This window comes from Camelina sativa, chromosome 19 (genome assembly GCF_030686135.1).
Source record: "Camelina sativa cultivar CO46 ecotype springtype chromosome 19, ASM3068613v1".
Lineage (NCBI taxonomy): Eukaryota > Viridiplantae > Streptophyta > Magnoliopsida > Brassicales > Brassicaceae > Camelina > Camelina sativa.
The window spans coordinates 7,865,602-7,893,139 of NC_141898.1; the positions used below are offsets into that span (position 1 = coordinate 7,865,602).

The following is a 27,538-nucleotide window of genomic DNA, read 5'->3' on the forward strand; positions in this document are numbered from 1 at the left end:
AAATGGTCTTGACTTACAAAGTAATGACAAAAATAAAACATAGATAAGGCTTTGTAAATTTTAATGGACTAAAGTAATCAATCTGGTTGCCTCTTTGGTGCAGCTTAGTTGATTTGGACTGAGCTTGGAACATAAGTAGAGCACATAACTAGGGAACCAGATTTAAATGTAGATTCTCCAAGATCTACTTTTTTCAAATATCCATCCTTTCCAGTGATATAAGCTGCGTAGCGGAAGTGGTCGTCAGGTTCATCCATATCTCTACCAAAAATCACCGCGACTCTCTTCTCCTCGTCACCAAAGAAACTTCCATGTTCAAATGGGTATTGGTAACAAGTAAGTGGATTAATATTCACCGTTAAGAACAATCTGCTCCACCACCACACTTTGCTAGGCTCAATCTCGTCCGTAATCCATATCTCCATATGTAATGAACCACGCCGTTGAAATAACACTGCAAGTTGCTCATCTCTGACACTAGATAGACTCACGGTATCTTCAGCAACAGGGTAAGTCGGCAGACCCAGAGGCGTTCCAAATCTCTCGGTTGTAAAATCAAAAGAAAGTAAAAAACAAGAACCTCCTAGATTTTTACTTTGAACAACCCAGTAAGTATTCCCTTTGAGAGACACGCCACGTTGATGAAAAGGTAGATTCCAGCGAGGTGTGTCCTGAACAACTTCCCATGAGTTAGAGTCAAGATTGTAGATTTGTGATAGGTTTCAAAGTAAGAAGCAGAGTGAGGATGAGGGGGCGCCAGCTAGACGATCAAGTTGGACACGTAAGCCTAACAGCAAGTACTTGGATTGACGTAGTCTTGCTGCTTCTTTGTTTCAGTTTCGCAAATAAGGGACGTGGTCTTCCTTGATCGAAGGATCACATTCTCCACTTTCTATTTCCTGTTTTGTAGGAGTTAGTAACTCCACTTTCTGTTTCAGTTATTTGCTTCCTTGTATTCGTTTGTCTATTTAACCAATGAGAAAAACCAAAAATAGGTAGTCTCAACTACCAATCAAATACCTTGTGTTCTGTTTTACAATCTCTTGGCTTTGAAGAGGGACCAACGTAACAAGTTGGTATCAGAGCAGGTGCGACACTTGCCAGCGTGCTAAGTCTCAGACAATGTCACCCGCTGGTCTTCTCCAACCATTGTCGATACCGTGCCAAGTCTGGGAGGATGTTTCTATGGACTTTGTGGATGGGTTGCCAACTTCCAACAAGTTCACGTCTATCTTGGTGGTCGTTGACAGGTTAAGTAAGTCTGCTCATTTGATTCCCTTGACTCATCCTTATACAGCTGCGAGTGTAGCCGCAAAATTTGTCGCCAACATCATCAAACTCCACGGCATTCCACGCTCAATTCTCAGTGATCGGGATCCAGTTTTCTTGAGTAACTTCTGGAAGGAGTTCTGGAAGATGTCGGGCACCAAGCTGCGCATGTCCACCGCTTACCACCCTCAAACAGATGGACAAACAGAGGTGGTTAACCGGTGTATTGAGCAGTTCCTGCGTTGCTTTGTTCAGCACCATCCGACGCAATGGAGTGGCCTACTTCCTTGGGCAGAGTACTGGTACAACACGTCCTACCACTCTTCCACTGGTATGACACCGTTCGAAGCTCTCTACGGCCGCCCACCACCACAGCTGCCACGGTATGAACTCGGCTCTTCCTCCTTTGCTGAGATTGATGTTCAGATGCGAGAGAGAGATGAGGTTTTGGGTGAGCTGAAACGACATTTGGAGGCTGCCAATAACCGTATGAGACAGTCGGCCAACCGCAAACGTCGCGATGTTGAATTTCAAGTCGGAGACTGGGTCTTTCTGCGTCTGCAACCTTATCGCCAACAGTCCGTGCTCCGCCGTTCTTGCCAAAAGCTCGCCAATCGCTATTTTGGTCCTTTTCAGGTGGAGCAACGCATTGGTATGGTCGCTTACCGCTTGAAGCTGCCGGAGGGTTCCCGGATTCACCCTATGTTTCATGTTTCCTTATTGAAGAAGCGGGTAGGGGAAGATGATCCAGTGGCGGTGGAACTTCCTCCACTTGGTGACAATGGCGTCTTTCATTTGGAGCCGGCGGAAGTTCTCTATGTCCGCATGATTCAGATTGGGGCAAAGCGCAAACCCGAGGTGTTGATTCGTTGGCATCAGCTACCTATTGAAGAGGCGACGTGGGAAGACGCTACTCAGCTCCACGCAAGTTTTCCAGATTTTTCGATGAACCTTGAGGACAAGGTTCTGTTAGAGGGCGGGAGTATTGATAGGTTTCAAAGTAAGAAGCAGAGTGAGGATGAGGGGGCGCCAGCTAGACGATCAAGTCGGACACGTAAGCCTAACAGCAAGTACTTGGATTGACGTAGTCTTGCTGCTTCTTTGTTTCAGTTTCGCAAATAAGGGACGTGGTCTTCCTTGATCGAAGGATCACATTCTCCACTTTCTATTTCCTGTTTTGTAGGAGTTAGTAACTCCACTTTCTGTTTCAGTTATTTGCTTCCTTGTATTGGTTTGTCTATTTAACCAATGAGAAAAACCAAAAATAGGTAGTCTCAACTACCAATCAAATACCTTGTGTTCTATTTTACAATCTCTTGGTTTTGAAGAGGGACCAACGTAACAATTTGAAACAGACCATATAGATTCTTTTCATGACTCATGTCATGAACATCCAAATACCTCAAAATCTTGTGAATGCGATGCGGTTTGCTCTTTACAATCTCGTATCCGAGAGCATAGTTGTCCTTTCTGCCGTCAGAGTTTCTAGGTTCAATCCACTTTACTTGTCCACAACAAGGGTTCCAAACCACAAGCCTCGGATTACATTCTTTGGTGATGCATAACAACAAACCACTACACTGGAAGACTCTAGATATATCGACTCCATCTACATCGTTTAAGCTAATCAGCTTTATAGCTGTGTCAACGTTTTCGTCATTGTGAATTCCACTGAGATCAAAGCTGATTAGATAAACTTTAAAATCCATTATTATGATCGCAAGAGACTCATGCTTTGTTGCTGCCTTTGCTTTAACAACATCATGTATCTTTCTAAAGCTCAATCTTTTGGATAAAGTGTTCCAGTCTTTGCAAGTAGACTGCACTGCCTTACGAGATGTCAACGGAACTCTCAAGATCACATCCGCTACCAAATCCTGTGTAAGATCGGACATCGCCATTGTCGAATCTGTCTTTTCCAAGTTAGGTTAAGCTTCGAAGGCTCTTTTCCTTTGACATAGAAAGCTGCTGGACCAATTAATGGGCTTTCTTGTTATTTTTATTTTTATTTTGTTCACGTGAAACAGAGTGCATATATATAACAACTAGTAATTGATCCGGGCTATGCGCGGTAGTTAGATTAAGATGTATTCTGGGTTTTGCTATGTATATTATTTTTTTGGTTATGTAAATTCATCTTTACGTTTGTTTTTTATTTGATTTTGGTTGCTTATGTTGTTTTGTTGGTTCTTTTTTTATAAAAATAGGTTTTGCAGTAAGTACAATTTAGTTTGCTGTTTATTTTTTAAAAATTGAGATCATCTTTTATGTTTTTAATGCTTTTAAAAAAAATTATAATTAGAAGTTAATATTGTGTAGTTGAAGTTGTTGTTTGGATGTAGTTGTTAGTTGTGATTAATTTATTATTATTTGTCATTTTGGGGTTAGATTGTTATTTAATATTTTCATATGTATTTTGTAAACTGTTGGAGTAGTTTTTTTGTCAATGTTTTAGTGTTTAGAGTGAAAAAGGTTGTGAATTTTATTAAGAAAAAAAAAATCAATAACTTACATTTCTTTTTTTTGGGCTATTTTTCTTTGTTTCACTCGGGACAATTTCTCTGTAAGGCTTATAATATGTTGGTCTATTCGATCATTGTTTGTATGTTAGTGAGGTTGGAATGGATTTGTTCTTTTTCAAAATTCGATGTCCTCGTGAACGGATAGGAGAAGAGCAATGTTTGCGATCTAGAGGACAGTATGAGTATTGAACTTATTTCTTTGGTGCTCGTAATCATTTTTTCAGTCATCCCTTTCGTAATCGTTTTCCCTTGAATATTCTTTTTTTTTTGGGTTTGCGTATTTGGCTGATTCCCACTCGCTTCGCATCTGTAGGGGGATATTTGGTTATCCCCCTGTTGATTTCGTTAAAGGTAAATGTGAATTGGGTTGCAAATTTGTTTATATGAAAATGTGATGGCTTCCTTAGATTTCCTAATTAAGTTGTGAGTTGTTTTTGTGTTCTTAGTTGTAATTTTTTTCCGGTTTGTCCTCTGAGTGATTTTTTTCGATTTGATGTGAGTTGTGTTTTGCGAAAAATTAATTTTCTTGTTTATCTTGCTGTAATTTTATAAAATCCGGGTTGTTTTTTTGTTGGCTCGGTTTTCTTTTTCATATAATTTAGTGTTACGGTTATCAGATTGTGGCATTCCTATTTTTGAATCTCTTTAGTTTATTAAAGGTGTGTTCATCTCTTTGCTTCTTTGTCTTTAGTGATTGATTTGTGAAGTGCTGCCAGTGGTTGTGTGAAGCGTATTGAAAAGGGGAAATTTGTTAGCTTAAAGCGGGAGTTGCTTCTTGCGACTTCAAAGTCGGACACAATATATATTGCCCCATCACGTAGCGAGTTTTCGAATTTTGAAAGGTGGGTCACATTGATCGACCCTTGGATGACACAACTCTAGAGAAAAACTTCAAATTAGATAGAGTTGTAAAAAATGAATAAATGAAAAGTCTAGTTAAGATGGAAACAACCTTCTCATCAATGAGTAGGAAGTCGACGCCCATGAGTTGGCCTCCTTTTTCGACATTGTGATCAGGCCAGTGACGAAGCATTCTTCCGACGATCTGTTGGTGAAGGCATCCAACTTTGAGATTTTTGAATGAAACGGCCGGGGAATCCATGTTAGGGAGGAGAAATTAAAGAGACGAAGAAAAATATATGAAGCATGAAATTGGAGGAGAAGACATTATATAGGACTTACACCAATTAAAGATAGAGTAGTGGGTCTTGAATTGAAAGAGCGAGCATTGAACGGGATGAATTACATTAATAGAGAAAAATGTTACAATGGAGATGGAAGAGAGAGAAGACAGCGAAAGGGTGTAGAGGAATGGAGAACATTTATTTCAAAGATAACCATTAGGTGAACCGGGATGAAAGAATGAGAAGGGCAGGGACGCTTCAGGTCCACAACAGACAACGGTGCTGTGGAGTATCGTGGAAAGAGGTTTTATTCCGCGGGCCAAAAAAACATGGCTTAGTGGATAATGTCGCAAAATTGGGGAAATGAATTGGGCTTTTACAGAAATGTGATAGAAATAAATAATAACTGCTTAGTGGATAATGTCAAAAATATGGACTTATTTTGAAAATATTGACTTATTAAAAAGAGGGGTATGCTGAGGTGGCATCATCATGAGTTAGGAAACCGCACTTTATATATATAGATATTGAAATACTCCGCGCGGGATTTGTGTTATTTTTTTAAAATGAAATATATTTTAAGGGAGTGAATGGATATTATATATATATGATACAATTACACCATATAATTAACATAGTAATTTATATGGGACATAATTATGGCCTCCTTTTTGTTTTCTATTTCAACCAAATTAATTTATCTATTAAACAATTTAAACCCAACAGAATAATCATATGACTATTGTTTGCTATCATTTATTTTTGTGTAAGTAGTTTTCTACAATCTTTATTTCCTTTCCAAATTTATTGCTGCTTCTAATGCAAACTAATTATATTTTCAATACTTTTGGCATCACATTCTTTTATTTTGTAATTAAATATTTTTTGGGGTGCATTTTCATTGTTTTTAGAATATTTTTCATCAGGTTCTAGAAATAAAAATTGTAAACCATATCTTATAATTATGTTTATGGATAGTATCCAACAGAATGAAAATATTGATTTTTTCATGTTTATTTTTGTAATACAAACCATATTTTCAATATACTAATATTTTTTTTTGCCTACAATATGAAGTGCATTTGTTAACTTGTAAGATAAAAATATTAGAACATTACCATGTTTACAACACTAAGGAACTGGTATGGAACTTCATTTATATTTGTTTTCTTTAGTTAAGAAGTTGTTATTTACATATATTTATTAATTATGTTGATAAGAATTATTTAGATTTTTATAGTTAAAATATGATAAATTTGTGTTGCGTCGGTACGATCGTATGGTTGCATGATGTATTTGCTTTATCGCTTTCATGTTAATCTTTCAGATTCTTGGCCATAGAGTATAATTCATGTATTTTTATAGATAATCTCCAGGCTATAGAGTATTCTCTGTTCTTTATTTTACTTTATTGACAACTTAAGAATGCAGAAATTGTGCCTGCATTACCAGAGAACTAACTTTTAATATAAGATGTTTTTACTTGCTTTCTTCTTAATCTAACCAAATAAAAACTAATGTAAACCTGCAAATCTATTATTACCTTCACGTTTCATGTGCGTTTTCTGAGTATGTATTAACCCATTGACAACAAAGTCTCGTGTAGTTGATTAAAGGCTTTGAAATCTTGTTATCCCCTGAAGCAGCATATGTTACATGCATAAGAAAATGGTCTAACTAAACTTTTTTTCGCGAGAAAGACTTTGGAACTGCTATGTTTTTAGCTTGTATTAAGTTTCAAAAATAAAAATAAAGTGTGCTCTTTTAAACATATATATATTCAGAGTTCAGACGAAACGAACCATGAAACCAAAGCTAATTACGTTATGGCTATTGTCATCTTCTGTGTGCATCTAGAGTAAAGACGTCTCTCAAGTCTCAACTACCAGTTGATTGATAACCTTTAACGTGGAACAGTGTTAGAAGAAAAATGAAACGTTAACCGTTTCAGAAAATAAAAGCAAACAAATAATAGGATCATGATAAATCACCTAAACTGATTAAAATAAGCAAGTGTGGCTGATTGAACCAATAAACTCTCGTTGAAATTGTTTGTCCCGTATTGGTAAACTAAGTCTTTGAACCTTGCTTTCAGTTGAGGCTTGAGGGCTTTGAGCTTTAGTGCTACTGAGAAAGTTCTATATATCATTATAGAAAATATATGACGACATTTTTTGTTTTTATCTTTATACTTATTCTCATGCAATTAGACGAAGTCAGTGAGAATTATGGTGTATGACTTAGATTTATGCAATAGCAAGAAAGATCCCTAATTTAAAAAAAAAAAGATCTTACCACGAACTCTTGTGTGCTTGAGAATTTGGCGTCAAAGAGCTAGCTATCATCGACAATGGTTTGAGTGTGTGAGTTTGAACATCATCATATCATCCAAAAACCAAAACTTCTCCGACACCTAAGAGAGACACTGAAATCTAGAAAACATTAATTAAGATTGTTGATCAACCTCCAACCCAATGCTTCTCCATGAGCTAGAGAGACAACAAAACAGTAAACATGAGAAAACAGGACGTGAATTTAAAAAGCTCATAAACTGAAGAGGAAGCAAGAAGAAGAAAGGCCATATCTTCTTACATGTGGTCTTCTAGCGTAGAAAAATTGCACGTAGAAGTTATAACTAAAGGTGAGATTAGTGAAGTCGTAATTATCTGGTGGGATTTAAATTGAGAAACCAGGAAGCCACAGGAGATGAGAGAAGCTTGAAACGGAGATCATGGCCATGTGGGGAGACAATGGGTTTTGAGGCTGACGTTTCATGTGCTTAGCGGATTTTTTTTTTTTTTTTTTGCAAGATGTCGTTTGGTTAATTTCTAGCTGTTAATTGTTGCATTAAGAAAGAGTTATATGATGTGGCATGCTCTAAGATGAATTTGGAGTTTGCTGAGGTGGCTGCACAAGAAGAGAGGAAAAGGTAACTTTATATATATAGATAGATACTCCTTTATTTTCATCTAGCTAGCTAAATGCTTAAAGAGAGCTTCCAAGTTCCAAGTATAAAGTCCAAAGAAGCATATCGGAATAAAAGTTGGAACTTGGAATAGCCAATTGAGAAATCAGATAACTGGTTATAATGATTGAAGATGACAAAAAGAAAACTGTAAAAATACATAGAGATTAAAGTACTTCGTAAATGGACAAACTTAATCAACATGATTGCCTCGTGGTGTAGCCTGCTTGATTTGCACTGAGCTTGGAACATAAGGGCACACAATTACTGAACAACCATATTTGTATATATATTCTCCAAGATCCACTTTTTTAAAACATCCATCCTCTCCGATGATATAAGCTACGCAGTGCATCCCCTTGATGATCTCTTGGTCTCTATCAAAAACTACAACGACTTTTTTCCCTTTGTCAACAAAAAAACTCCCTTGTTCAAACGGGAAAGTAAGACGTGTTTTCAGGTTCACAGCTACGAACAACTTGCTCCACGACGCCTCGGGCTCAATCTTATTACTAATCCATATCTCCATCTCTAATGTATCGTATCGCTGACATAACACTGCAAGCTGCTTTTCTCTTACACTAGATAGAGGCACACTATCTTCTTGGCGATAGTCAAACGGTAAATCTAGTGGCGGTCCAAATCTCTCCGTTGTGAAATCAAAACAGAGTAAAAAGAACTTTGGGCTGTCTCTTACTCTTACTCGTCCTTCCACTCTTAGTCTGTACATGTTTTGGAGTAACTTACACCTGTCTGTTACTCTTCCTACGAATCTTCCTCCTTCGCCGAATGGTTTCCTTCGAGATAAAGAGCAAGATGGCCTTTGCATAAACCAGTTAGTACTCCTTTTAACAAGCCAGTAAGTATTTCCGTTGAGAGACACGTCACGTGTATAAAACTGCAAGTCCCTATCGGGAGTGAGATAAATATTAATATCCTTCCATGAATCAGCGTTAAAATTGTAGATTTGATACTTACGACGTCGTTCCTCCATGAGTCCGATATTATCTTGAAAAATCGAGATCATTTCCATAGATCTCAAGATTTTGTGGCAACGACGCGAGTTCATCTTCTTCTTCTCGTATCCCAGAGCGTACGAGTCCATGTAGTATTCGTGATCAATAGGTTCGATCCACCTTGTTTGCCCACGATAAGGGTTCAAAACCATAAGCCTCGAATTTTTTTTTCCGGTGGTGCATAACAACAAGCCACTGCAGTGGGAGATGCTATATATATCATCAACTCCATCTCCATCGTTTAGGCTAATTAATTTACCTTTTCGATTTATAAATGTTTCAACGTCGTCATCATTGTCAAGTCCACGGAGATTAAAACTCATTAGGTCAACACTAGCATTGCCATAAACTCTCTCTTCTTCGTTGCTGCTCTTGATTTACGGATGTGCTTCTTTGTAAAGCTCCGACTATGTTTGAACAAACCATTCCAGTTTTTGCAAGTAGTTCGCACTGCTCTAAGAGATGTCAATGGAACCCTAGAGATCACTTCCTCTAGTAAATCTAGCGGAAGATCGGACATCGCCGTTGTTGAATCCTTCATCTCCAAGTTAGGTCAAAGCTTCGAAAACTCTGTTCGTATCTTCCGGCTACAAATAAGCGAATACGTCTGGCAGCAGTCCAAGACTTGAAGGCATAGAAACCTAATGGGTCAATAGTGGACTTCAGAATCTTAGTGGGCTTCTTAATCAAGTAATGGACTTCGTCGACATCAACAGCAACAACAACATGTGGATGGATGAGAGAGTTTTGTTTAACCAATTTAAATTATGTTTTACGTTACATAATGGGGAATTGTTCAGCTCGATGATATATGCAAAGACATTTCTAAGAACACCTCCCATACCCTAATACCCATAGTATGATAGTAGCAAAATCAGCCTGATCAGCTTGTGGAGAAAGAATAGCTAGTAACGGAAAACCCAAGAATGATGATTAAATTTCTATATTACTATTGTGATTCATTCTACCTTTACTACAATTAAAGCATCCAACACAAATGAAAAAAATATAAGATAGCTATATAGCTTGAGGATATCTTTCTCGGCTTTGTAGTAATGTTAATGCAACATCTAAATTCTGATGTATGCATATAAACTGCTTTTAAATAGAAGTTATTTTTATTATCATACACAAAAGTCAAATCCAAAAACTCACTATATAATCTATCTAACTCTCGGAAAAAACTTTAGGTATTTTCGTTAAATTTTTATATTTAAAATTAAATGAAAGTTTAAATTATATATATCGTTCCAAAAATATTTTGTTAAATCAAGAATTGGAGGAATTTCTTTGCTTTTAAAAGAATAAATGCTAGAGAATAATTTAGAAAGCTGTAAAAACTGTTGAAATTGAAATTTTATATTATTCTGTCTAATGGCAAAAAAAATGAAAACAATTTAAACAGAAAAACATATATAGATTTTAAAAGATACAAATATTTGAATAAACACAACTCTATAATGAAAAATTGCAACTTAAAAAATAAACCGTTACAATGAACAATCGCAACTTTTTGTGAAACACACAATTGAAATTTTCTACAGATTTTTTAAAAAAATATATCCAAAAGTTACGATGAAAAAATACAACTTTTGGTGGCATTTATTTAGTTTGCTATTATATTTAGATTTTGTTCAGGTGAAACAGAGCAATTGCATCATGGATAACAATACCCTTTTCTTTTCAGCTAGCTAGCCAAATGCTTAAAGGAGCTTCCAAGTATAAAGTCCAAAGAAGCATATTGGAATAAAAGTTGCCACTTGGAATAGCCAATTGAGAAATACTGCTTATTTATAATAATTGTTGACTTTAGAATTAATCATTAATGATTGAAGATGATAAAAAGAAAACTGTAAAGTTACGTCTCTTATATATTAAAAGCTGATGTGTTGTCGGGAAAGAACTTCATCCCCTAATTTATTATTTATCTTTAATATTTCATAATATTAAATAAAACTGTCACTGCTATTTTTTTTTGTCAACTACCACTGCTATTCAATTTATTTATATACAAAATATTTTATTTTTATAAATTCAAAATTTGGTAAATTTTATTTAAAACTTGATAAATATTATCCCCACATATTTTTGAAATTAAATTAATTGCACTATGTATTGTAATATAATAATATAAATATACTATGAGATGTAAAAAATATATATTTAAAATCATATGTTCAGAAATATAAATAATGTTACCTTTCTAATAATTTATAAGCTCTAATGGTGAAAGAATCAAAGATCATTTGAAACTGGCTAGACGTTTATTCTTTTGCTAAAAACAATACATATATTTGCCCAAAAAAACGTACGATCACCAGTTGAAATGACATGAATATATATATATATATATATATATATATATATATATATATTGGATAACTATGTAGTTAAACATTATATATAAATATGTAATTATAGTGGTTTTTTACAGAAGTCTTAAAATTTAGAAAATCCAGTCCAATAAAAATGAAAACAAGTAATAATATATACTAATAGATGAGACACATTTAGTTATTTAGCCTCATTTTGATTTATTATTTACAGCTATACGTGATTGTGTTTTTAACAAAAAAATAAACAAATGTGTTATTCTTAAAAAACTTTATCACATAACTTTATTAATATAAATAAGTTTAAGCTTTAAATATATTTTAGATATTAAAAATGATTTATTGAAATGCATGTGGATTACTCGCAAATCTCACGAATTCAAACAGAACAGATGCAAATAAATTTTGCAGCTCAAAATATTTAAACCCGTTGCGGGATGGCTTAGCGGACGGGGACTGACCGGGTTAACAATTTTATTTAAATTATTTGGTTCATGAAATTTTAGTCTTCTTTTGTGGTTTTTATCTGATTTGATAGTTCAAGATTTTGATAAAAATTTAACCGATTAATTTGGTTTATATTAGATCGAGATCCGCCATCATATTAATTTAAAATTTATGGTGAAACGATTACTAATTTCAACTTTCATAAACTTGATGAATTTAAACTAATATAAATTTGTATTATAAACGATATACTAAATAAACATATTTACAAATGTAATATCTCCAACAAAAATTTCGCCCCGTGCGAATTATTACCTAGTAGAAATTAAACTTCGTAAATGGACTAACTTAATCAACATGATTGCCTCGTGGTGTAGCCTGCTTGATTTGCACTGAGCTTGGAACATAAGGGCACACAATTACTGGGCAACCATATTTGTATATATATTCTCCAAGATCCACTTTTTAAAAATATCCATCCTCTCCGATGATATAAGCTACGCAGTGCATCTCTAAGTCTCTATCAAAAACTACAATGACTTTTTTCCCTTTGTCAACAAAAAAACTCCCATGTTCAAACGGGAAAGTAAGACGTGTTTTCAGGTTCACAGCTACGAACAACTTGCTCCACGACGCCGCCTCGGGCTCAATCTTATTACTAATCCATATCTCCATCTCTAATGTATCGTATCGCTGACATAACACTGCAAGCTGCTTTTCTCTTACACTAGATAGAGGCACACTATCTTCTTGGCGATAGTGAAACGGTAGATCTAGAGGCGGTCCAAATCTCTCCCTAGTGAAATCAAAACAGAGTAAAAAGAACTTTGGGGTTTCTCTTACTCGTTCTTCCATTATAAGTCGGTTTTGTAAAAACAAGTCAGAGTTGTCTCTTACTCGTCCTCGGAATGGTTCCCTTCGAGATAAATTGCAATGTGGCCTTCTCATAAACCAATTAGTATCCCTTCGAACAAGCCAGTAAGTATTTCCCTTGAGAGACACGTCACGTGTATAAAACCGCAAGTGCCTGTTGGGAGTCAGATGAATATCCTTCCATGAATCAGAGTTAAAACTGTAGATTTGATACTTACGACGTCGTACCTCAATGAGTCCGATACCATCTTTCAAAATCCAGGTCCATTCCATAGATCTCAAGATTTTGTGGCAACGACGCGAGTTCATATTCTTCTTCTCGTATCCCAGAGCGTACGAGTCCATGTAGCATTCGTGATCAATGGGTTCGATCCACCTTGTTTGCCCACGATAAGGGTTCAAAACCATAAGCCTCGAATTGTTTCGTCCGGCGGTGCATAACAACAAGCCACTGCAGTGGGAGGCGCTATATACATCATCAACTACATCTCCATCGTTTAGGTTAATGAATTTACCTTTTCGATTTATAAATGTTTCAACGTTGTCATCATTGTCAAGTCCACGGAGATTGACACTCATTAGATCAACACTAGCATTGATCCTCATGATTGCCATAAACTCTCTCTTCTTCGTTGCTGCTCTTGATTTACGGATGTGCTTCTTTGTAAAGCTCCGACGATGTTTGAATAAACCATTCCAGTTTTTGCAAGTAGTTCGCACTGCTCTAAGAGATGTTAACGGAACCTTAGGGATCACTTCCTCTACCAAATCTAGTGGAAGATCGGACAGCGCCGTTGTTGAATCCTTCATCTCCAAGTTAGGTCAAAACTCTTTTCGTACCTTCCGACTATACAAATAGTGAACACGTCTGGCGGCAGTTTGAAGACATAGAAACCTGAGTATAAGAATAGAAACTTGGCTTTTTTTATAAATAAAGAATAACTCTCTTTATTTGTTTAGAAAATATCTCTCTCAAAACTAAACACCAAAACCCCATACCTTTTTTTTTATCACAACTCAATCAATGTATTTTTATAGAACTAGAGTTCCCATTACTAATCCTATAATGAATAGAAAACTTTCTCTTCCTATTCCTATTACAATTAGACAATTTCCATTAGCCTATCCTCTCATTAACCGACTTGTTAATGATATCTTGGACCTTAAGCTTCAAAGCTTATCCAACATTGAGATGGGCTAGTAATGGGCTTGTTAATCTTGAGGGCATAGTAGTGTGTGACCAAGACATTTCAATTTTTATTAATCTAGCGATCAACTTTATAAGCATCAAACAGCAAAAACATTGATAACCATTGTGGAATTGTTCATCTCGATTGATGATATATGCAACTTTTATGTTTGGGGTGAGCGTTCTAATTATTCCAACAATGTTTATGCAAATGCATTCCCAAGAACATCAGCCTATAGTATATAGTAGTAGCAAAGTCAGCTTGATGAGCTGTGAAACTGCATACTCGCTGGGTTTAAAAATCAACATCACCAAAGTTTGAGCGAATCACTTAGTAATAATTGTGTATGATATTATAATATAAGAGAAGTAACGCCACAACAAAATTATATATGTTTTACATTTGAGCCATATATGTTGATTTAAGGAGACGAGTCATATTATTAGGGGGTGTATTCAACTTAACATTTTATGTGATTTGTAAAAGTTACGAATCCTTTGTTATTCAATCATGGATTTTAAAAAGTCTCATGAAATCCATTGTTATTGAACTGATGATTTAAAAATCTATTTTAAAAACCATTGTTATTCAAAACAGTTTGTGGATTTGGATTTTAATAAGTTTTAGGATTCTAGAGGATTTGAGAGGATTTGTTTAGTTAAAAATACAGAAGTCCAAATCTCATGGTTTTAGATGGAATTTGAAAGAATTTTACTATAAATCATATCAACTTTCCTAAAATCTATCAAAATTCCAAATTTCCTAAATCCCATAAAATCCTCCAAATTATTGTTTCAATACACTCCCCATTAGTTCCACTAAGCCTCAGTTCCTTGAGATGGTATGAAAACATTTTTCTTGTTTTTCACATGACAGAGAGAGCAACTACATCATGCATAAGTGCATAACAATACTCCTTTCTCTTCAACTGATTAGCAAAATGCTTAAAGAGAGCTTCCAAGGAAATAGTCCACAAGAAGCATTGGACTGTTTCAAATTTATAATATGAAAGTTGGCCAACTCTCTCCATCATTCTGCCACATCAGTAATGGAGAGAGTGCCACATGTCCATGACTAAAATCAACCAACAAGACCGTGAATAAAGCAGATAAGGGCATGCCCATTAGTCATCCTCAAATTAGTGTCTTTAACTTTTAATAATACTAGGTTAGACCCGCGCGATGCCGCGGGATGTTATTCTATACATTTGATATTCAAAGTATGATTTTTATTTTTTTTGAAATTATATTAATCATGAAAATTATGGTTTACACAATGCTAAGATATAGAAATGAACCGAAAAACCTACAATGGTTTGTAACTCCGCAGTATTTGTTATTACAATCATTTACTCGTATAATTGGCTTAACTCTATTATATGCTATGTTTTTTTTTCTCCTATTATTATTGGATATATATTAGTGTCGTGTTATTTGGTGGTGTATTTTTGTAGTTTGCAAATTTAATCATCTAAGTTTATATAGTTTATGTTGTTGTTACATTATTATTTGTTTGTTTGCTTTTGTAAATTACCTTTTTTATATATATAACAAGTCCACGTATGTCAAAGTAAATAGACATATTTTTACTTTAGTTTGGTTTTGTGTTATTATTTAAATATTATACTTATGTTAAACTGTATACAACATTTATAAGTATTATGCTAATTATCAAAGTTATTTTAAAAGTTATAGATGATTTGTTTTTTTTTTAATTAAAACATTTGATCTTCGATCTTAAACATTGTTTAATTTGTCACTGGTGTTCTTATATTTAAATCTTGGGAGGCAAGGAACATTTATTATCACACGCCAAAATATAAACATTGCAATCATCACTGTGAAAAGGAATCACAGAGTAAATGCATAAGCAATAAGATAGACATATGAGAATTTTTGTTTGATAATATGTAACTAATTTATTATAGTTTATGTATGGTTCAGGAAGAGAGTTTATCCTCCAATCACGCTTGAGAGATTACTCTAGTTTGGTTCATATCCCTTATATGTATAAGTTTTCTCACAAAAAGAAAAAAATACGGACATGTTGCGCTCACAAAGCTCGAGAAATTATTTCTTTATTTGTCTTCAGTTTAATAGTATTTCTATTTACATACCACTGTAAAATTTTTTTAATGACACCCACAATTTAATTATTTTATTTTCTTTATAACTTAATTGTATCAATTACTTATATTTCCGTAAAATTTTAAGAACTTTTGATTCATATGGTGAGATAATATAAATAAAAATTGTGCTGATAAATATTATAGATTTTTTATATATAAATTAACTTTTGATTTATATATTCAAATAAAACTAAAAAAATATATACTATACAAATAAATTTTAGATTCCAAATAATAATTTTACCGATAAATATTATAGATTTTGTATATATAAATTACAATAAAATTATTTATTAACTATTTTATTAGGCATATAGTGCGGATTGTTATTTAGAATAAAATAAACTGCCAAAATGATGTTAGATTACAAATAATACGTAACCAAGATGTTTAAAGAACCTTGTGTCCCTTAATCGTCACCTTCTTAAGTTGTCATACACAAGTTAATTTGAGTTCTTTTACTGTTTTTCTTGGACATTATTGTAAGTGGGCTGAGTCCATAACAGAAATCAGAAGAAATGATGTGGAATGAGGAAAGATTATTATTGGACAAAAATATTGAGCTGTATTAATCCTTATAATTTGATTGGCTAACTGTTTTAACTGATGTGTCAACTTCTCCTTCAACTAAAAAGTTGAGGTGTCAACACTGGAGAGAAACACATTCAGTTTTCATTGTATTGATTAAAAATAATACTAATCTAAGTTTAGATCTTAATCTCATTGTTTTTATTTTTTCTCCTCCCATTAGTCATCCCTAAATATGGGTGTCTTATATAATTTTTGTTAAAAATGTGTTTTTAACAAACAACACAAACAAGAACAGAACAACACTTAATAAGAACAGAACCAAACAACCAGACACTTGATTGTGATCATCAAATCTAATCACATGTTTTGATGATAGATAGAATCTAGGATCTACCTCAAAGAAGAGGATGGATAGGTTAGAAGGAGAATTAAGAAGGAAGCCGCCTTTGAGGAAAGACCAGCAACCATGTTTTGCAGATACAGAACCGACGCAGTTTAAAGTGGTGTTGTCTGTTCTCAGTCTTGCTCTTACACGAGCTGATGCAGCACCAGCCTCTATCTTCACCCAAACTGTTGTTCATCAGTCTCAAACAAGTCAAGAGACTGAGGATCGATATCGAATCCAATCACAGACCTGTTTTGTTTAAGCACCAAAAAAAAAGATTAATAGCCACAGAGGATGAATATTAGATGCATTGATGAGAGAACAGATGAATAATAACTCACGCTGCATCTAGAAGAGCAGCAGCGACTTCTTTTCGGTTGTGGAACTTGTAGAGTTTTGGTAAGTCATATCGGAGCTGCAAAGGGAACAAAATGAATAAGTTAGAATATTCAAACACATTCACATCAGAGTTTTATACGATACTTTCAGTGCATGTGAGGCGACCTGCATTACTTGAATATAAGACATATATAACCGAGAAATTCAGAAAACAGTAAATATGAGATTTTCTTTGCTGTTTTCGTTACCTTCATTGCCGCAGAGAGAAACTCCATGTCAGCTCCTTTCTTTCGTATACCAAATGGAGGGTTCATTGCTACAGTATCCAGAATCTGGCTTAAAACAATTCATGGAGACACAAAAATGTCAGCAGCGGATTCTTCTTTTCCTTGACTAAAAGTATAGAACGAAAGGAGATTGTACCTTTCAACTCTAACTTTGTAATGTCACACTGAATGAAATCTATCTCCACCTGCAAAACTAAAAATTTATAGCAACCGTATTGCTACAACCAAAAAGGAAGAGTCATTTACATAAAGAGGAACTTCAAAAAGAAAAAAAAACCTCAAGCTCCTCCGCATTTAGTGTTGTTGTTTCAAGAGACTGAGGATCGATATCAAATCCAATCACAGAACTGTTTTTTTTTAAGCACCAAACTGATAAATAACCACAAAGGATGAATAACTAGATGCATTGATGAGAGAAAAGATGAATAATAACTCACGCTGAATCTAGAAGAGCAGCAGCAACACTTAAAGTACCACAACCACATCCAAAATCCGGAACGACCTTATCAGTGATGTCTCCATATGAATTCTCTGCCTAAACAAGGATACAAATTCAGCACACACTTCAGGCTTCTTGAAGAACAGGAACAAAGCAATAGAAACTAAATACATTACATTTGAATCATTACTAGCCTTTTATGACTCAACCCAATAAAAACATAAGAGTCAAGCAATTGAAAGGGGAACAAAACGAACAAAACATAAGACTCATTGAACCTTAAAAACAAAACAAAACGAACAAAATTGAAAGGGGAAGATAAGCAATTGCGAATACCTTTTCTAATTTGGCAGCTGTGAGGGCTCTCTTGTATTCCACAGCCTTCTCCATAGGTCGAAGACTTGATCGAAGAAGAAGAAGACGACGAGGCGAGATCTCTTTCTCCAGTGTATTCATCATCCGATCTCGATAACGTCTCAGGAAGAAGAAGAAGACGAGGCGAGATAAGTTGTTTCTGGAAACCGATCAGAACTACGATCGATTTGATTTCGTCAGTTTTTCATCGTTTTGATTGTATCGAAAGAGAGTGAGAAGCAAAAGAAGAAAAGAGAAAAAAAAAAAAAAAACATAACTAATAAAATAGTGACACATATGGTGTCTCTAAGGATCTAAAATGATCGGGGCAGAGACACATATGGTCTCGGAAATATTCAGATTTAAACTATATTTTTTTTTTGTTTATATTACTAAAAATATAAAAGACATCATGTGGCGATGACTGATGGACTTGCTCTAACAAATTGAAAGAAATAAATACACAGGTAACAAATTGGTCTCGACTTGCAATTAACAATCGTATATATATAACAAAAATAAAACAGTAAAAGACATAAGACTTAAGAGTATCACATAAGTGTCTATTTAACTATGTAATGGACTCCATAAGACATAAAAGAGTATGCTTTTGTAAATTAATGGACTAGTTAATCAAATATGGTTGCCTTGTGGTGCATGGTGCAGCTTGATCGATTTGCATTGAGCTTGGAACATATGAGCACACAACTGGTGAACCATGTATGTCGTCTGTATATTCTCCAAAATCCACTTTTTTGAAATATCCATCCTCTCCAATGATGTAAGCTACCGTGGGTGAATATCTATCTATATTACATTATTGGAGATATTATACTCCAATGATGTAATATAAATATATTTATAGAAAAGTAGACAACTACAATGTACAACTACAATCAAGTAATAGACAATATGTAAAAGACGGTAGAAAACTACCCACATTTCATACCATTCGCTTACTTTTGTCCACATTGTAGCTTTTCTACATTGTATCTTGTCCACGAACTTATGTTTGGTTGACAACTTCAAATAAGATTACTTAAAGTCCACCAAATTTACACTTCGTCTATAATTAAATTTGTCCACATTAGCTTGACATTGATTCTCGGGAAATTGTCCACGTATTCTTAACAACGTTCCGAATGCCGCATAAACTCCCTCAACTTCTCACCACACGCCCTTTTCAACTCGCTCAGCTTCTCAACACGCACCCGTCCCCTCTCCTCGTGCCATCGTCGAACTAACGTAATCAGGAGAGTAATTTAGTAAAACTTATACTGCCATGTTTACTGAATATGGCAGATTAGAAAATGTTTGGATAATATGGCATATTGAAAAACAAAACCAAAAATATGGCATAAATGGCAAAAATCCCTTAATACATTTTTAGTAATGAAAAAAATTCTGACCTTGACATGCTTGCCTAGTAAACGTAATAGATAACGATCGTTAGCGAAAATATGTTCACACTTCCACCATATGGTTCATTAGAGAGTTATTCAAATCACTAGTTTTTAAATATATATTATATATATGTATAATATATGCATACAAAATGGTTACAATCACTCTTTATTTTATTTTTTTTTTTTTTTTTGGTTATCAGAATATTTATCCTAGGCCCAATAATAAAACATTAATAATTAATGTTAAAAACATTAATCATATTATCTTTTGGCCCAATAATATTTTATATATTAGAATTTAAATTTACAAAAACATGTGCAAAACACATTTGTAAACATGCAAAACTCATTAACTTGTGGACCAATAGTATTTTACATATTAGAATTTGAATTTGTAAAAAACGCGCTAAACTTATTAACTAACTTATGGACTTAAATTTGTGAAAACGCGCTAAACTTATTAACTAACTTGTGGACCTGAATTTGTGAAAACGCGCTAAAGTCATTATCTTATCGACCAATAGTATTTTACATAGTAGAATTTGAAAAAACGCGGGAAACTCATTAACTTGTAGACCAGTAGTATTTTTTTAGAATTTGAATTCCCGAGAAAAGCGCGAAACGTATTTTTAGTAGCATATTTCTTTACATTTTGTTTAGTTATTTAATTTTGTTAGATATTTTAATTTATTTAGATTTTTGTCAATAAAAATAAAAGATTTGTTTAATTATATGTTTTGAACATTGATCATATGAAACTTTGATCACAATGTTTTCTTAAAAAAATGTTTGAAACATGAAGAAAACAAGTTTATATTGTTTTTATACTGCTTAGATTATCTAATTAAAACTAAAGTTTAATACTAATGGTCGAATCAAACAAAGAAAGTAAAGTTATTGGCTGGGTTTGGTCGCGGCCATTATAGCCGTCGCTCTCAACTCGTTAGATGATGATATCTATTCCTATTTTTCTCACGATATATAATAAACTCACACGCTTGGAGAGATGAATCACAACAAATATATCGAGACCACGTCATTCCCCCTAACAAGGCAACAACATGTGGCGGACGCCAGTATCACCTCTGCTCAATTCAGTTCAATTCCATTTCTCGAATCCGCGTGACGTGATCCCTCCCCCAAAAAGAAGGGTTTATATTCCAGTGCTCCGCATCCCACCGTTTTATTCCGGTAAAACGCATCCGAAGCCAAACACGTGTTCAGGACAATTCACATTCGCACAATACCACGTATGATATCCGGTGGGCTCAACCGTATGAGATAGAAGCCATAAGCGAAGGGGATCAGACCAAACAGCCTAAGCTAACGAGGTTATCAACTTATCAGTGATAAGTGGGGTAGCTTATCAAACTACAGTGTGTGTGACAAAACGCATCGAAGAAAGTGGAGAACAAGTCGTACTTTTTTCTTTTTCTTTTTTATTTTTATTTATTTTATATTTTTCTTTTGGAGTAATATAAATTTGAGATTACTACTTCTCTCTCTGGGGTCAGCCTTTCTTCATTTTTTTTTTTTTGGTTGGCTTTGCGACGCGAGGAGATGGAGAACTAGAGAAAACCCTAGAAAACCATTTCCCCAAGTCGATTTCACAAAAGTTTGACCCTTTACCCATCTTTCAAGAAAAAGCTCACCAGATCGCTTGATTTCTTCTTCTGTGAGTTTGAGAAAAAATGTCGTCTTTGAGCAGAGAGTTGGTTTTCTTAATCCTTCAGTTCTTAGATGAGGAGAAGTTTAAGGAATCTGTTCACAAGTAAGTCCTTTCTTGGTTGCTTGTCCACCGGTTCTTTGGTTTCTCTGCCGTAATTTTGATGTTTGGATTAATTTTGGGAATTTGGGTTTGATTTGTGTTGTGGTGTGGTTGTGTTGTGTAGGTTAGAGCAGGAATCTGGATTCTTCTTTAATATTAAGTACTTTGAAGAGAAAGCTCTTGCTGGAGAGTGGGATGAAGTGGAGAAGTATCTCTCTGGCTTCACTAAGGTCGATGATAATCGTTACTCTATGAAAATCTTCTTTGAGATTAGGAAGCAAAAGTATCTCGAAGCTCTAGATCGGTAATGATTTTCTCTTGTTGTTTGGTCGGATATTTAGACAGACTTGTGTTTCTTGATTTTGATGCATTTTGTGTGTGTGTGTGGGTTTGTTTTTCAGGAATGACAGGGCAAAAGCTGTTGAGATATTGGCTAAAGACTTGAAAGTTTTCGCCACATTTAACGAGGAGCTTTACAAGGAGATTACTCAGCTTCTTACTCTGGAGAATTTTAGGTTATTTTTTTTGCTTTTGCTTTTGCCTTTGATGTAATTGGATTTTGAAAAGGCTGTCACTTTAGTGTTGACGAGTGTGTTGTTGTTGTGTTTTCTTAGGGAAAATGAACAATTGTCCAAGTATGGTGATACAAAGTCGGCGAGGACTATAATGTACACTGAGCTGAAGAAGTTGATTGAAGCAAATCCTCTGTTTAGGGAGAAGCTAGCCTTCCCCAGTTTCAAAGCTTCTCGCCTGAGAACTTTGATCAATCAAAGGTGAGCTATGAGTTGTCATTTTTCTTTTTTTTTTTGATAGAGATGAGTTAAGTATGTTGACATGTGTGTTTTTTGGGATATTGCAGCTTGAACTGGCAGCACCAGCTATGCAAAAATCCAAGGCCTAATCCTGACATCAAAACATTGTTCTTGGATCACTCTTGCTCACCAGCAAATGGTGCTCGTGCACTAACTCCTGTGAATCTTCCTGTTGCAGCTGTTGCAAGACCTTCAAACTTTGTTCCTCTTGGAGTACATGGTGGAGTAGGATCACTTACCCCACCTTCCACCTTTTTTTGTTTTAACTTAATAATGTTTAGATTCTGAGAGTTGACGAAACCATTGTATCTGTGCAGCCTTTTCAACCTAATCCTGCTCCAGCTCCTAATGCCAATGCTTTAGCTGGATGGATGGCTAACCCAAATCCTTCTTCATCGGTACCATCTGGTGTCGTTGCTGCATCTCCATTTCCCATGCAGCCAAGTCAAGGTATATTTAATGTTTCGTTTGTTTTGGATATTATTAGAGTTGTTAGGAAATAAAATCTAAGACCTGAATTCTGTTTCTGTATTTGCTCACAACAGTTAATGTGCTGAAACACTCTCGGGCACCGTCAAACTCTCTAGGACTGATGGATTATCAAAATCCTGATCACGAACAACTCATGAAACGATTGCGGTCTGCACAAACCTCCAACGAGGTACCTATTTTGTGGTTTCCCTTGTTTTTGGAATGCTTAATGAGCAAAAAATCTCTTGTTGCTTTGGAGTAATGTTGAGTATCTGACTCTACTTTTCAAATCACAGGTTACGTATCCTGCTCACTCTCATCCCGCTGTGTCACTTGATGACCTCCCTAGAAATGTCGTGAGTACAATCCGCCAAGGGGCGGTGGTGATAAGCATGGATTTTCACCCTTCCCATCACACTTTACTCGCTGGTTAGTCCTTTGCTACCATGAAAAAGCTTAGTAGAGAATAGCTTATTTATTTGGATCTCGTTATAACTTGTCTATTGCTTGTAGTTGGTTGTTCAAGCGGCGAAGTCACCTTGTGGGAAGTTGGATCCAGAGAGAAGGTTGTCACCGAGCCTTTTAAGATATGGAATATGGCAGCTTGTTCTGGGATCTTTCAGGTTTTTCTTTCTTCTTCCATCGTTTTTATTTTAAATTCCTAGAAACATACTTTAACACTAACCTAATCCAGCTTTTAAGTGATGATTTTTGTTAATGTGGTGATTGCATTTTCTTTCCCAGGGTTCTATTGTTAAAGACCCATCGATATCTGTCACTCGTGTAGCATGGAGCCCAGATGGAAATTTGATTGGTATGGTAAATGGAGATTGTTCTCCCCAAAACCGTTTCAAAAATATAGATGTAGTTTCAAGTAGACACGAAGTTTGAACTTGGGTATTGTTTTCTGTGTACAGGGGTTTCGTTTACTAAACATCTGTACCATGTGTATGCTTACCAAGGCTCGGACCTGCGTCAACACCTCGAGGCATGTTTAAATCTTCTCTTGTGTACTTAGTTTATTTTCTTTGTTTCATTTGTGCTAAACTTTCCATCAATCATTTGTTTCTTTGTATTAGATTGATGCTCATGTAGGCTGTGTGAATGACTTGGCGTTCGCCTACCCAAACAAACAAATGTGTGTTGTGACTTGTGGGGATGACAAGTTGATCAAGGTGCGTTAGGATTGTCACTTTGAATTTTGGTTTTTATTTTTATTTCCATATCTAATTATGAGATTCCTTAGGTGTGGGATTTGAGTGGGAAGAAGCTTTACACTTTTGAAGGCCATGAGGCACCGGTTTATTCCATTTGCCCCCATCAGAAGGAAAACATTCAGGTAAAGGCATCTCTTCTTTTAAAAGACCTGAAGCGTTCACTTTCGTCTTTTTTTTTTTGGTGTAATATATTCTTCTTTTTTTTACTATGCAGTTTATATTCTCAACTGCTCTTGATGGTAAGATCAAGGCTTGGCTCTATGATAATGTTGGTTCTCGGGTTGATTACGACGCACCAGGACAGTGGTGTACAACGATGCTATACAGTGCTGATGGAAGCAGGTACATCATACTCTTATTTGAAGAGCTAGAGTTGAATATTATGTCTCTGTCATAAATTCAAAATCTTCTGAACAGTTTATATAAGCTCAAATTTAAGTAAACAACTGCTGTGCTTTCAGATTATTTTCTTGTGGGACGAGCAAAGATGGAGACTCTTTCCTTGTTGAGTGGAATGAGAGCGAAGGTGCCCTAAAGAGGACTTATGTAGGCTTTAGGAAGAAATCAGCTGGAGTTGTTCAGTTTGATACAACCCGTAACCGTTTCTTGGCTGTTGGTGAAGAAAATCAAGTAAAATTCTGGGACATGGACAATACAAATCTGTTGACAACTGTTGAGGCTGAAGGAGGACTTCCGGTATGAAATTCTTGCCCAAAATATTCCTCTTGGATACTTGTATATATATAGTCCTGTCGTATTCTTGAGCCTGTTGCTTTACTGATGGTACGTATTGCTTATATCAGAGTCTACCCCGATTGAGATTCAACAAGGAAGGGAATCTTCTTGCAGTTACCACCGCAGATAATGGATTCAAGATCCTTGCAAATACTGATGGTCTTAGAACCTTAAGAGCATTTGAAGCTCGGTCTTTTGAAGCATCTAAAGCATCCATTGATATGAAGGTTGGAATAATTCGTTTTCATGTTATACTTGTAATCTTTTTATTACCTATGCCTTTCGTCCAGTTTTAACTCGAGGATCAATGCTGGTGATTCAGGTATCCACTTCCCCAATGGCTCCAAGCATCAGCCCAGCTATTGGTAAAATTGAACACATGGACGCAGACTCTCCTGCAAGGCCAACCCCAATTCATGTATGTATAAGAATTTAGTAGAATTTTTTTGCTATATATTCTCATATTTCAATCAAGAATCCTTAATCTATGGACTCATTCCCTGACTAAACTGAATTAAATGGGAAGATTAGAATTGTGGCCTAAGTTCAAACGATTGTGGTTCTGTTTTTTGAGTAATTCATAATATGTACACTTTGCTTGTCATCCAACTTTGGTGTTATTATGTATGTAGAATGGAATTGAAGCAATGTCAAGAAGTATGGAAAAGCCAAGAATCTTGGAGTCTGTTGATAAGTCTAAACCGTTGGAGCTCACGGAAATTGTCGATCCGACTCAGTGCAGACAAGTGACAATGCCAGATAGCAAGGATTCTGTTAGCAAGGTTTGTTGTCGTCTCAGCTTGAAATTTTCCATCAAAAGTTCTGTTCATTAATAAATATCTTGGAATAATTTTTTGCTGCTATATCAATTCTAAAGGTTGCTCGGCTTCTCTATACAAATTCTGGCGTTGGCGTTTTGGCGCTCGGATCAAATGGAGTGCAAAGAATATGGAAATGGAGCCGCAATGAGCAAAATCCAACTGGGAAGGTGATCCACTTTTAAATTCTACACCTCATGTTGTTTGCCGATATATGAGAGTTGTTGAGTCACTTATTTGAAGCTCTCTTGCGTAAGTGTCTGAAAGTGTGTCTCTTTATTTTGAAGGCAACTGCTAGTGTAACTCCACAGCATTGGCAGCCTAGCAGCGGTCTCCTAATGACAAATGATGTTCCAGAGAATCCTGAAGGAACTGTTCCGTGTATAGCTCTTTCTAAGAATGACTCGTACGTCATGTCAGCTTGTGGTGGAAAGGTTTCGCTATTCAATATGATGACTTTCAAAGTAAGCAGCTTTATCAGACTTTTGTTTTGTTTCTGGACAACATAGCTGTAAATATGCGAGCTAAGTGGCATGTTTCACATTGGTTCACAGGTAATGACGACTTTCATGTCACCGCCACCTGCTTCAACGTTCTTGGCTTTTCATCCTCAAGATAATAACATTATCGCAATCGGGATGGAGGACTCAAGTATACATATCTACAATGTCAGGGTAGATGAGGTATCATACGTGGTTTACTAAACTTGTGTTGTAATTTTCTGATTCATCTTGTAAATGAATCTGTAATATAATATCTTTCATAATCTATAGGTGAAAACAAAGTTGAAAGGTCACCAGAAGCATATTACCGGTCTAGCATTCTCTACTGCGCTCAACATTCTTGTCTCTTCTGGTGCAGATGCTCAGGTAACGCAAATTTGTGTTTCTAAAATGCTTTTGAAAGCTGTTGTACTCCTCTTGGCTTGTAACCTCACAAATTCCTTCTTACAGCTCTTCTTCTGGACCGCTGATTCGTGGGAAAAGAAAAAATCTTCAGCGATCCAGCTATCTCCTGGAAAATCACCAGTAGGCGACACACGAGTCCAGTTTCATAATGACCAAATTCATTTATTGGTTTCGCATGAGACACAGCTTGCCATTTATGATGGGTCAAAGATGGATTGTATTCATAAGGTAAACCAGAAAATCATTCTTACCGCCAGATGTATTCTGTTTCTTAAAACAAAACTGAATCTGACATTCCTTGTCATATTTGTGCAGTGGGTGCCACAAGAAGCTCTCTCTTCACCCATAACCTCTGCTTCTTACTCATGCAACAGCCAGCTGGTTTATGCGTCATTTGCTGATGGAAACATTGCAGTGTTTGATGCTGAAACATTGAGACTCAGATGTCGCATTGCTCCATCAGCTTACATGCCTCAACCAACACCGAACAGGTACCCGTGTTTTAAAAACCTTCATATAAAGCTCCTATAGTTCTGACCGTTTTGATTTGGTGGATTTATTGTGCTTTCTTTTCCTTCTGTGATAGTGCACCGATCATACCCCAGGTGATCACAGCTCATCCCCAAGAACCGAATCAATTTGCTGTTGGACTCTCTGATGGTTCGGTCAAAGTGATTGAGCCATCAGAACTTTCAAGGAGATGGGGTGTTGGCGTCGTGACTGGTTTAGATAAAGCAGGGACCGAAAATGGACGACCTTCTAGTTCGTCGGCGGCTAACAACTCAAGTTCAGATCAGATTCAAAGGTAAAAATAGTGGTGTCAGTTAAGTAAGTTAGTTGACATATATCTTTTTAAAAAGATTTGGATTGTAAAGTTGTGATAGCTTGTGCCGTTTTTGTAAATCAGATTCATAAATTTAATCAGGCGGTATTAGAACAAGTTTTAAAAGGCTATAATCTTGATTGTAGTAGCATTTGATGTATGGATTTGTCAGATATCTGAGACTTTCAATTTTTATTTATTATTAGTCTGATTGCCCAGTTTCTTCCGAAAAGTAATAATAATTAGATTTTAACTTTTTTATTAGTATTTTGAGTTTTGACTAGGCATAAGATAACCTCTTATAAGAAAAATACTTGTTTAGATTATCTGATAAAGTGTAGTACGTGAAGTAGGTATATTAGAATTGGTTGCTAACAA

At 35.5% G+C, this 27,538-nt stretch overlaps 3 protein-coding genes and 4 pseudogenes across 8 annotated transcripts; 1 reads left to right on the forward strand and 6 right to left on the reverse strand.

Annotated features, from left to right (window-relative positions):
* Window positions 1–104: 104 nt before the first annotated feature.
* Window positions 105–425, reverse strand: LOC147920300 (putative F-box protein At3g17620 pseudogene; annotated as a pseudogene).
* A 2,145-nt stretch (window positions 426–2,570) lies between these two features.
* LOC104767559 (F-box protein At3g17320 pseudogene) lies at window positions 2,571–3,170 on the reverse strand (annotated as a pseudogene).
* A 4,903-nt stretch (window positions 3,171–8,073) lies between these two features.
* On the reverse strand, window positions 8,074–8,985 carry LOC104767560 (F-box/kelch-repeat protein At3g16740 pseudogene; annotated as a pseudogene).
* Window positions 8,986–8,998: 13 nt separating this feature from the next.
* On the reverse strand, window positions 8,999–9,437 carry LOC109130796 (putative F-box protein At2g11200; annotated as a pseudogene).
* A 2,454-nt stretch (window positions 9,438–11,891) lies between these two features.
* LOC104767561 (putative F-box protein At2g11200) lies at window positions 11,892–13,444 on the reverse strand. The gene is made up of 2 exons (XM_087500455.1): window positions 12,778–13,444; window positions 11,892–12,703 (listed from the first exon to the last, which is right to left on the reverse strand). Exons 1-2 carry the CDS (start codon window positions 13,357–13,359, stop codon window positions 12,680–12,682), a joined length of 606 nt encoding a protein of 201 aa, XP_087356581.1. The 5' UTR covers window positions 13,360–13,444; the 3' UTR covers window positions 11,892–12,679.
* A 3,170-nt stretch (window positions 13,445–16,614) lies between these two features.
* Window positions 16,615–18,576, reverse strand: LOC104765525 (uncharacterized). Of its 6 annotated transcripts, none has more exons than XM_087500456.1 (7): window positions 18,185–18,576; window positions 17,847–17,944; window positions 17,687–17,756; window positions 17,546–17,594; window positions 17,371–17,454; window positions 17,125–17,198; window positions 16,615–17,032 (listed from the first exon to the last, which is right to left on the reverse strand). In XM_087500456.1, exons 1-5 carry the CDS (start codon window positions 18,305–18,307, stop codon window positions 17,399–17,401), a joined length of 396 nt encoding a protein of 131 aa, XP_087356582.1. In that variant the 5' UTR covers window positions 18,308–18,576; the 3' UTR covers window positions 16,615–17,032; window positions 17,125–17,198; window positions 17,371–17,398. The 6 variants fall into 6 exon arrangements, with proteins under 6 accessions (XP_087356582.1, XP_087356583.1, XP_087356586.1 ...); XM_087500457.1 differs by having other exon boundaries at window positions 17,371–17,458; XM_087500460.1 differs by lacking the exon at window positions 17,687–17,756.
* A 2,040-nt stretch (window positions 18,577–20,616) lies between these two features.
* LOC104765526 (topless-related protein 2) lies at window positions 20,617–27,378 on the forward strand. Its single transcript, XM_087502056.1, has 25 exons — window positions 20,617–21,379; window positions 21,501–21,680; window positions 21,778–21,891; window positions 21,991–22,149; window positions 22,236–22,413; window positions 22,506–22,638; window positions 22,734–22,849; window positions 22,956–23,088; window positions 23,173–23,282; window positions 23,404–23,473; window positions 23,577–23,647; window positions 23,739–23,834; window positions 23,906–23,998; window positions 24,091–24,218; window positions 24,338–24,572; window positions 24,680–24,838; window positions 24,934–25,029; window positions 25,244–25,393; window positions 25,489–25,599; window positions 25,717–25,893; window positions 25,984–26,112; window positions 26,203–26,298; window positions 26,383–26,565; window positions 26,653–26,828; window positions 26,924–27,378. The coding sequence occupies exons 1-25, from the start codon at window positions 21,300–21,302 to the stop codon at window positions 27,144–27,146; spliced, it is 3,396 nt and encodes a 1,131-aa protein (XP_087358182.1). The 5' UTR covers window positions 20,617–21,299; the 3' UTR covers window positions 27,147–27,378.
* The last annotated feature ends 160 nt before the right edge of the window (window positions 27,379–27,538 follow it).